At 34.2% G+C, this 11,916-nt stretch overlaps 1 protein-coding gene across 1 annotated transcript in view; it reads left to right on the forward strand.

Annotated features, from left to right (window-relative positions):
- Nucleotides 1–5,914, forward strand: part of CSMD1 (CUB and Sushi multiple domains 1) — a 2,120,031-nt gene extending 2,114,117 nt beyond the window's left edge. Inside the window, exons 70-71 of the mRNA XM_044659558.1 lie at nucleotides 698–830; nucleotides 5,755–5,914. Of these exons, the coding sequence (XP_044515493.1) occupies nucleotides 698–830; nucleotides 5,755–5,914 (293 nt within the window). The remainder of the gene's footprint in view (nucleotides 1–697; nucleotides 831–5,754) is intronic.
- The last annotated feature ends 6,002 nt before the right edge of the window (nucleotides 5,915–11,916 follow it).

Below are 11,916 nucleotides of genomic sequence, written 5' to 3' on the forward strand. Positions count from 1 at the left end.
AAACAAGTCATTTAGTTTCTCTGGTCTTTCTCATTTGTCATGAGCTTTGAAATTTAGAACTTTGGGTGGATAGTATTTAAAATTTCTTTTAATTCTAAGCACACTTATCCTATATGTCAACCAATCAAAAAATTATTTATTGAATATCGATTATATGCTAAATTCTGTGTTAGGCACTAAGGATTCAAATATCATCAATCAAACAAACCCTTGTTCTCAAGGAGTTGATGTCCCAAGAGGAGAAAACAAATATAAATACCAATAAATATGAATAAGTATATAAGTAAATACAGTATAGTGAAACACAAGAGTATTTAGGAGGGGGAACACTAGGAGTTGGGTGTGGTATAAAAATTGTCATATAGAAAGTAATACTTGAACTGCATCTTAAAGGAAGACTGGAATTTTATGAACAAAGGGACAGGGACTGTCTTCCAAGCATGGGGGACAGCCAGTTCAAAGGCTCAGAAATTGGAAATGTAATGCCATCTCTTAAGAATATAAAAAGCCTGCTTTAAATGGCTTTCAGGGTAGGTAAGGAGAAGTAATATTCGAGAAATATGGAAAAACAAATTGAGGCCAGATTATAAAAGATTTTAGAAGCTCACCATTGGAGTTGATCATTATTTTTAAAATTTTTCTTAGTTGAATTTTTTCATAATTGCATATTTAAGATTTTTTCTCTTTTCCTTTTCAGGTCCTTTAAGTATAGATCCAGATGCTTCAAATCATTATTATGGCACAAATAGCAGTTCTGTTGCAGCTGCCATTCTAGTTCCATTCTTTGCGCTCATTTTATCAGGTTTTGCATTTTACCTCTATAAACACAGGTACTGTATATTCATCATGGTCAAATCTTTATGAATATAACTGAGTAAGCTTTCTAACAAATTATTATTATGCTATATCTTTTTACTATTTTATAAATATTCTCATTTTACACAATGACATAAGTAATTCTCCAATCCACAAAGCAAGTTGGACAGGAAAGCAGGGTATGAAAGAAATACTGCTGAATCTTTGTGGTTCATTAGGCCAAATATGACCAAAGAAGAATTTTTTTAAGTAATTAAGGATTTCTAAAAAGAAAAGAATAAATGAATTTTTCTGTCACTAGAAATATTCAAGAAATTAAATGCTCAGATATCATGGCTGTGGTAGAAAGGGATTGTATACATATCATAGGATATCATACTAGATCGCCTTTAAGTTTGTTTTTAGTTCAAAGTTCTTTGATTATATAAAATATTTTGTTGGATAATTTATTTATTTAAAAATAAATATTTGTAGTCATATTATGAGGTAGTCTGGCATAATGAATAGAAAATTGGCCTTAAAGTAAAGAAAACCTGGGTTCAAAAGTTCCCTCTAAAATATATTGACTCGGTTATTTTAGGAGAGTTGCTTAACTTCTCAGTCCCCAGGCAACTTTCAAAGATATATTTGTTTGTTTTTTAAGTGTGTGTTAATGTATAAGTGTGTGTGTGTGTATGTATGTATGAGTATGCTAAGATGGACCCCTTTTAGAGTTTGTTGAAGTCTATGGACAACTTAACAGTATAATGTCTTAGATGCTTACAGTAAATGTATATAATACAATTATATTGAAATTAAAATATTAAAGTAAAAAATAAAACAAACTAATGGCCCCAGATTACAAACTTCTGATAAAGTATGAAAAGTAGCTATATATTTCCATTTTACCAAAGAATTTAAAATGTGCAAGAGGAGGAATATCTTTCTTTTTATGACTTTTTAGGGTTTATTTTTCTACTCTTAGAAGGCATAAAGAAAAATGAAGCTAAAAGATTAATAGTTTGAGTTAAGAATTCATTTATCAAAAAACTTATAGCCTATTATAGCGGTGATGGGCAAACTTTTTAAAGAGGGGGCCAAAGGAAAGGAAATGCTCATCTTTCAGTCTGTTTTTAAGGCAACTCTTTCGAAGTGTCACTGTATTGTATCCTACTCACTGCATTGGTCAGATTAGGAATAATGTCACACAGCTGGATAGAACATTTTAGGGGGCCACATCTGGCCCACGGGCAGTAGTTTGCCCATCACTGTATTATAGATATAACTGTAGGCCTTTGATTTTTTCATTAATAAACCAAATGATTAACCCAAAAAGATTAAAGAAGGAATAAATAAGGATGCCAACTTTGAATCTGATAATAACATTTCCAAATATGGACAGAAAGATAATTAGTAAAGGAGAGCATAACAAAGAACAACTTCTTAGAAAGGCACAGTGGGAAGAAAACTATAAAATGAAGTTAAAAGGAAGATGAGGAAAAATTCTTAGCTATTTAACTGAAAGCAGGAAAAAGAAATTACAAAAGTATGAATGAAATAGATCACTAAGGAAATATTAGAAAGAAAATAAATGATTTAAGTAAAACCTCCAAAACTAAGGAAAAGAAGACATAGTTGTAGTTGGGGAAGAAGAAAAAAGAAACTGAGGAAAAAGAGTTGTATCAAAGTAGTTTAAACAAAGCTAATCATAAGGATAAGTTACTAACTTAGAAGAGAAACAAGATGAAAAATAATCTTTAAAAGTCCTGAAAATTAAGGAAAACACAAGCCTAAATTTTATAATTTTAAGTATGGATGGATTTAATAATCCTACATGATTAAAATTTTTGCAAAATGAGTAAGAAGATAGTCATAATCTATTGAATAGATGAAACATATCTAAAAATGACATACACACAATGACACATACAATGAAAAGGAGAGGTTGGAACACAACTTACTATGAATAAGATGAATCCAAAAAATAGAAGTTGTAATCATATTACCAGGCAAAGCAAAAATTAATAATTAATAGAGTAAATTATATTATCCTTAGATAACTATAGATAATAATCTAGAGTAGCTAGGTAGTATAGTAGATAGAGTGCAGGGAAGAATCAACTTCTTGACTTCAAATGTGGCTTCTAATATTTACCATGTAATCCTGGGCAAATCCCTTATATTTGTTTGTCTCAGTTTCCTCATCTGGAAAATAAGCTGGAGAATGAAATTACAAACTATTCCAGTATCTTTTCCAAGAAGACCAGGAACTGGGTCATGAAGAGTCAAACAACTAAAACTGAAGAATAAGAAGATGATAATCTCATATCCATATGAAACATTTCTACCAGATGCCATTACAACTAAATTCGTTAAGAAAAAAGTTAACTAAATTAGGAAAAAAGTAATATTCAATAATAGTAGGAGTTATTAATATTATTCTCCCAGAGATAGATAAATCTAACAAAAATAAAGAAAAATGGAAATGGATAGCTGACTAAACTATTGGAAAACTTAGAGCTGAAAGAATTATGGTGTCTTCTGAATGGTAGCACTAAATACACACAGAAATCTATTTCTCAACACTACATTGTATCTTTGAAAAGTAAACCTATCAGTTTACAGAGTAAATATAAATAAATGTAAAAAAATCAGAAATACTAAGCATATCCTATATAGAGCATAACACAATCAAAAGTATAATCAAGGGATCAAGTAAAAAAAATACCAGACCAACAAAGAAATTTAAAACAGCACCCTCAGCCTTAATTAAGCTAAAAATAGGATCATGGAAATAATAACTATATGAAAGAGTGATAACAATTTAAAAATATATCAAAATCCAGCTAACCCCAATGAAAGCTAAAAAACTAAAGCTTATACATTTTTATTTAGCAATTGATTGGATAATATTGAGCTTACAAACTTAAAAGACTTAAAAGTCAGTGATAATACTGATAAAAATAAAGGAAATTTTTCTTGCCAAATAATTTCCCATAATTTGCTCTACCTGGTTTGGACTCCATGAACATCATGCCCATCTGCCATATACCATGCCATATATATGGCAGTATGGTATATATGTGGCAATAGGAGAAGTTTTCTCCTACTTTTTTTTTTGGTCCTTTTTTTAATATGCTCTTTCCCCACTAGATTGTAAGATCCTTGAGGGCAGAGACTATGTTTTTTTTTCTTATTTGTAATCTAGTACTTAGCATACTGCCTGGCACATAATAGAGTTTTAATTAATTAGTTATATTCTTCAACTATTAGTTTTTGAAATGTGGAAGATGGGAAGTTTGTTGTTTGTTTTCATAAGGGAAGAAAATTAATTTAATTTTAAATGTTAAGCTTATGTTGTCTATTAGGTAACTAATTTGAAACATCTAATAGGTAATATATAATACAGGACCAAAGCCCAAGGATTGGGATATATAACCCCTTCATATATATGTATGTATATGCATAAGTATATAAATTTCCTCCATATCTCTGATATTTATATAATCTCATAAGAGTTCATCTAAGGAAGATACAAAGGGAGCATATAGGTATAGGTAAAAGAGAGTCTAGGACAAAATGTTGGAGGACCCCCTTGAAGAGTAAAGGGTGTAATATGAATGATGAGCCAGCAAAAGTGCCTTAGAATGAGTAAATCAGACAGGTTAGAGAACTATTAGAGAATACTGTCCCAAAACTCTGGAGTAGAGAGAGTTCTCAGAAGACAGGGATGACCAATGATACAAAATGCAGCCCACAGATCAAGAAATAATGAGGTTTGAAAAAAAGACCATCAGATTTGGCAATTACAAACTCATTGATAACTGGAAAGGGAAATTTCAGTTCTGTGATGATTTAGGAAGCCATATTACATACAGTTGAGGAGTTTGTGAGAGGAGTGGAGGCAGCTTAAAAATAGTTTGGCTTGAAAAAGAAGAGAAATGTAGGGTGATAACTTTAAGGGATAGTGAAGACCAGTTATTAAAAAAAAAAGATTGGGAAGACTTAAATTTGTTTGATACAATAGGAAAGACACCAGTAAATATGTGGAGGGTGAGAGAGAGACAGATTTAGAAAGAACCACAGATGAGGTAAGGAGAGCAAGGGAGAGGGAGGGAGAAAGGGAGGGAGAGGTAGAATGAATGAATGAGTGAGTGAGTGAGAGACAGACAGAGGTCAAGGAGTTTTGAGATGAAGAAAATAGGAGAGAAGAGAGCTCTTGTCAATTGTCCTCAATTCTCTTTGTAATGTGAAAAGCAATGTCCTTAGCTAAGACAGAGATGGCAGTGAAGAATCTTGGAAGGCTTGAGCAAGGATAAAGTCTGAAATAGCTTATTTTGGGAGTGAGACAGGGAATCAGTTAGGAAGAAATAATAGGGCTGCCTTGTACTAAGGGCCCTGTTGAGATTGGATACCATGAATTTTAATGTACTTAGCCTAAAAAGTTGAAAAAACTTCCTCCAGCTATGTTTAGTGGCTCATGAACAGGGACAGTAAAAGCAGATTGTGGGAATAATCCAGGGCTAAAGTTGGCAAGAGGGAGTGGGGATAAGAAAAATAAAAGATGTTTGAGAGCAAATGTCAATGTAAAGTTAATATTTCTAATGATTGGATGAAATTGAAATTAGAAATAGGGAAAAGTGAAGTCAGAGAATTACTAAGATGTGGAAGGATTGAAAGACTCAACAAGGAGAAGGAATCGGTTTAGGAAATGTGAAGTATAGGGAGAGGTGGAATTAAAAAAATCAGAAGGCAGAGTTTCTCAAAAGGGTAGACTAGATGATCTGCAAGATCATTCTCAACTCTTAAGTCTATGATTCCATTATCCTATATGACTCCGGGATGTTGTGTTCTATCTATTGTGATACCATTTCTATGAACCTCTTATTGTGATTTTAACATATAATATTATTATAAGAGGTAAAATGTCTCCTAACAGTGTTTTCCCTTCCTTTTCAGAACAAGACCAAAAGTACAGTATAATGGCTATGCCGGACATGAAAACAGTAATGGACAAGCTTCATTTGAAAATCCTATGTATGATACAAACTTAAAACCCACAGAGGCAAAAGCTGTGAGGTTTGACACAACTCTGAACACAGTTTGTACAGTGGTATAGCCTTCAGTGCCCCCAAAATGACTGATTCATAGCCATACCTCTGATGGACAAGCAGTAATTCCTTTGGTGCCATATACCACTCTCCCTTCTACTCTTGGCTTCGCTGTGGTAATCTTGAACATCTTCTCCTGGCATACACATGCAGCTGAAATTCCTAGTAAAATGGGTCAGAGTCTTCTGGGAAACAAATCAAAGACACCATCTTCATTCTTGAAAGTGGATTAAAAGTACTTGGCTGCGTCTGCTTGAAGTCAAGGCACACTTAAGGAAGACTGCCAAGTCATGCCAATTTGTCATACTTAATGCCTCAGACTTTCATATTCGTATGTGACTGGGATGCCTTTCAATGCAATCTTTCGGGCACTTGGATATATCCTTTGGGTGCCGTAGCAAAACAAGAGCACCACAATATGGTTTTTTTTGTTTGTTTGTTTTTTTATTTGTTTTTATCCCCATGAACAGAAATGTTCTGAAGAAGAAAAAAAAAGCTTTCCTGAAAGAAAAGACAACTTTCTGGTAGATGCACACACCTACAAATGCTTTTTGGTGACATCACTGAGATGCTCTTGCAGTTGGACAAACTCGCAGTATGTCTCTGATGTTCATACATAGGGCAACCTGCAAATTTCCCAGTCAGCTGTTATATTGCAGAATTTTTGATGCACAATTTTTTGCACTAGTGTGTTCTGAATGACTAAAATTCTGATACAAACTATGTATACAGGGTTTCTACACACTGTCCATTGTATATAAGCATTATCTCACATTGTCAAGCTCAGCATTCCATGGTCAGTTTTTTGTTGACCTGTTAGAAAAAAATTCCCCAGATTTGGCACAGGTTTGAAAAGAAATGTGATACCGAATAGATTTTTGGATTTACTTTTACTCAATTTTTTTTTATTTTTTGCTCCATTTATATAGATAAGACCATTGGGCATGTCAAGAAAGGGTGAAAAAAAATGTCCACCTTCACTTCCAGTATTTTTTTTTCCCTTCTGATTGTACCATTGTCAGTCACTTATTGTCAGTATCATCCTATTTAACAGCAGGGGGGTTGGCAGCAATTGCTGCCTGCCGTGTAAAAATGTGAATAGTAATTTATTTTAGATAGCTCACAAAACCTGTGAGTTTTAGCTCACAATACAGTCTTCCCTTTTACATTACGGCCATTCTTCCTTTTGATGGGGCATCATTTTTTGATATTGCATGAAAGACAATATAGTCTGCTAGCACACAGAACCCAGTGGGAATTGTCAGTATCAAAATACTATTCAGCAACACTGCTGACCTTGGTTCACATAATTTTCTTTATTAACCACATCTTTGCTTTGTGCTTTGTAATCCCCCAACTGAAAAGAAAATACAATGATTTAAAATTCACAGGAATCCATAGAGTTGAATTATGAATTAGGGGATAAATAATGCTTCTTATGAAATTTAAAAGGGATAAAAACCACATGAAGGCAGGGGAAAAAAAGATTTTGGATATGTATAAAGGTCCGAAGTTCAAGATGACTGTTCATTAGCATTAAGTTCTATATTTTGATAAAATGATTACAAACTTTTACGTTCTGTGTTATTAAATTCTTAACAATTAAGTTTTATACACATGAAGACGCCTTCCCCTGAATTCCTAATTGGAAGTAACAGAAATGGGAAATATTGTTTCTAAATGGTTTTCTGTTTGATGAGGGATATATGTTCAATTGAATTCAACAAAGGTTTCATTAGAGCATACTTTGTTCACTGCTGTTATTTGGATATTTATTCTAAGATATTTTTTTTTATGCATTAGTCCACTAAAAGTAGATCTGCAAGGTATGAAAATAAGATTTGAAACAAAAATCCATCAAGGTTTAAAAAAGACAGGCATTTTGCTTTGACTCTTTCAGTCCCATGCTTTTAGTCATAGGACGTCCAAGTGCTTGCTCTTTATTGAAAGGGCATATATATTTAAGATCAAGTGTATCTCTTTCCAGTTTTGTTGCACATTTCAGTTTTGCTAGTGAATACTGTTATGAATACAGTGTATTCTCTGAACAAATGTCTGACTTGACCACACTTTTGGAGTTTGCTTCATCTCTCACTGTCTCAACAGAATGGACAGCATCGATAGGTCTTCGTATCGCGTGTCTGACCCACAGATTGATATCATCAGAACCTTTGGATAAATGGTGGATTTTCTGTACGAGTGGGAACAGAGTTCACACACAAACACACACACACACACTCATATACACACACACACATTCACACGCTATGTATATACATATATATAAAAATGTATATATCTAAGCTTGAGTCATTCAAACCCGGTGCAAAATGCTGACTTCAGAGCCTGGATGGATGCTTTATGCTTCCACACTCCTGACTTACTGGTTAAAACAGAAACGAGCCCTGAGATGGCAGGAGATAGATAAAACAAATTACATATCAGACGAAAGGAAGTGTGAGTGTGTGAGATGTGTGTGTGTGTGTGAATGTGTGTGTGTGTGTGTGTGTGTGTGTGTACAACTCAGATTTCCCTTTAATTATAAATGCTTGGCATTTTTAAAGATTTAGTTTTTACTCTCTAATGAGAATTTTACCTGCAGTGATTCTGTCGGCTGTGTGTTCAGTTCCCAACCCAGTCTCCTGAGAGATCTTTGAGGGATGCTGATCCGACAGTCAGGAAATGTGCTCACTGAGTTATCTAGAGAAGACTTCCCTAAAGTTGACCAGACTCCATGGGGGGAGGGGGGTGGGGAAATGACATGCTAAAACAGGTTATGTGCTTCAAAGCTGTTTAAAGCTGCTGCTTGTTCCACACATCTTGCCTTTCTCCAGGCTAGCTGCAATAATTTTTTTTCTTCTGTAAAATATTTTGTAAACAGACAACAACAAAAAGCTATTATAAAAGGGGAAAAAAAGAACGCTGGCATTACGATCAAGTCAACCCCATCTTCATTCCCAGTAATCCATCCTGTCATTTCACTACATGCTGCTGACATGAAGTAGGTGCAAAAGAACTTTTTGTACAGAGATATATTTTTTATGAAGAATTTGTAAAATTATTAAATATGCTGTAATTTTTTGATTAATGTAGGTAAATTGTTAAAAAATAAATGTTTTTACAATAAAAATGTAATTTCCCAATAATGTAAAATGTACCATCTCTAGCTGATTTTCAGTTCCAATCCTATTACACATGTATTAATATCAAGTGGCCTGTTAAAATGAACAATATCTTTTTTGGCAAAAAAATAAAAATTTAAAAAATATATAAAGAGAGTGTAATATAGCCTGTGCAATGCCACCTATCTTGAAAGTAAAATCAAAATTCTAATTAAATATTTAATTTTAGATTTCCAGCTATTGAGTGATTTTTTTGTTTTTTAAATTATTTCTTTGCCTCACACAATAGAGAAGAGGTATGTGTGTGTGTATGTCTGTGTATGTGTGAAAAAAAAGAAAATTCATTTGGTTTACAAACTAATTGAAATGACTAGATTACTTAACAAAGAACTAAAATTTTGACAAAATATCAAACATAAGTATAGAGTTGAAAAGGACTGATATCTGGGTGACAATAAAGAATAGTTTTGTCAAAGTAGGAAAAATGAGTGTTGGGAAAATATCAGTCATTGTGCCTAAATATTTTTTGATTATAAAATAATAATGGTTATGTCATATCCCTAATGGTCTTGGAAGCTTTCTTATAAATTCTAGAATTCATTGCTGAAAACCGATTGCTTGATTTCTCAAAAAAAAGAAAAGTATGGGGAAGGGCACATCCAGAATTAGGTTTGCCTTTTCTGTTTCTTTTTGCTAAAGATTCTAAGAATTGTCAGTGAACTTTTAAAATGCTGAAAAATGTCGCATAAGAAAAATGTAAACCTATTTAACAAATCATTACAAATATCACATTTTAAGAGGGCTTCACTGAAATGATTAGCTTCTATTGCCTTTAAAATTCAGAGCCAGCTGTCCCCTATTCATAGTTGTAGTGAGAGTAAAAAGAAAGCTTTACAAGTCCTTAGTGGCCCATTGAGCTCAACATCTAGCTGTTAAATGGAATGATATACTAATTTTCCTGAGAGTCAAGTTATTACAAACTGAAAAAAATAGCCAATAATATAAATAGTTCCACTGTGATTTCTAAGTAAAATATGGTTGTTTCCCCTCCCATATGATTCTCCCACTATTTGAGTTTCCTTTTGCTTCCTTCTTGATCATTAATAGGATATGGGGAAGGACTAAAATATTTTTAATGAAGAAAAATATTTGAAAAGCTTTTAATGTTGCAATTTGAAGATTTAGCTTCTTCTGCCTTTGCATACCATCTTTATAAATGAATACCAAAGTGCCCTAAAGAACTAGGATTCCAGGGCATACATACTTTATATCATTTACTACCCAGGGCTTAGTTGGATGAAGAATTCCTCTATTTTTTTTTCTCCAAACACTGCCCTTATCTCCCAACCATATTCTCTCCCCACACCTCTGGCCCAACCCTTGCTGCTCAGCACCCTGACAGTAATACAGTGCCCCTTGTGTCTTGCTGCAAATAACACTGAAATACTAGTGGAACAATGAAAAGATTATAATATGTATATACAAGTATATACGTATGCAAAACACATATAGAACAACTTATCTAAATATGTACATATACTATCTGTATGTAAGCATATTCATATGAGCTTCTATTCTGGTCCAATCTCTTTATGCAGAGGAGGAAACCGAGGCCCAGCAAGGTCAGTAAGTCAACAAACATTTAATCATGTATGATATACCAGGCACTATACTAAGTAATGAGGACAAATGAAGACAAAAACAGTTCCTGCCCTCAAGAAGCTGCCAATCTAATGCAGAAGACAACTAGAGATAATTATCTACAAACAAACTATATATAAGATAACAGAGGGAAGGCATTAGAATTAGGGGGTGGTCAGAAAACACTTTTTTATAGGAGGTGAGACTTTATTTGACTAAAAAAAAAGCCAGCAGAGAAATTAGGCAGAGATGAAGAGGGAAAGCCTTCCAGGCATGAAGGACAATCAGTAAAGATGTCTATATTTGAAAGATGAAATCCTGGGCAGAGAACAGAAAGGAGGTCAGTGTTACTGGATTGCAGAGTACAGGGGGTCATATAAAGTATAAGAATTTGGGAAAGGTAGAGAGGGGCCAGGTTATGAAGGTCTTCGATGCTAAATAGATAATCGCTCCCCTCTCTACACTTGCTAAGAACATTTCCCACTTCACCCACCCCTCTGCTCAGCAGTCCTATGGGAGCACTTCCTCCTTCCCCTGTGTGGGATAAGGGGAGTGCAGGGTGCACGCAGCACTTGGTCTGGGGGTGGAGTGGGGCATGGCATGCTGTCTCAGAGGGCTGATGGTGGGGCATGGCACACAGTATCTAAAAGGTTTGCCAACACTGGCATTGAGGTTTTGACTGCACAAGCAAATGATTTGAGCATCATCAGTTTAGAGATGATACTTGAAACCATGGAAGCTGATCAAATCACCTGGCGAAATAGTATTGATGCAGAAGAGAAGCATGGGCAGAACCATAGGACATCAACCTATGGTTAGGGAGCATGATCTGGATGAAGATACAGCTAAGGAATCCAAGAGAGAGATCAGATAGATGCGAAGAGTACCAGGAGAGAGAATGTCCCAAAAGTCTGGAAGGGAAAGAGAAGCAAGAAGAAAAGGGTTATTGGCAGATTTCAAAGGTTACTGAAGAATCAAAAAGGAAGAAAACTGAGAAAAGAACATTGGTAATTAAAAGACATGGGGTACATGGCTGGCAGAGATGGTACATAGAACCACCTAATCTCTAACAAATTATACTTCAAACAATTCTGATATAATACCTCAAAATTAATTCTGGAGTTGCATAACCCATCAAAAGATAGGAGGAAATAATTTTTCAGCCCCAAAAAACTTAGAAGACTGGCACTAAAAAGCTATTGCACCAGGGTGGAAGTAGAGCACAAAGCAGTACCTCAAAACAGGAC

Source organism: Gracilinanus agilis, chromosome 2 (assembly GCF_016433145.1).
Source record: "Gracilinanus agilis isolate LMUSP501 chromosome 2, AgileGrace, whole genome shotgun sequence".
NCBI lineage: Eukaryota > Metazoa > Chordata > Mammalia > Didelphimorphia > Didelphidae > Gracilinanus > Gracilinanus agilis.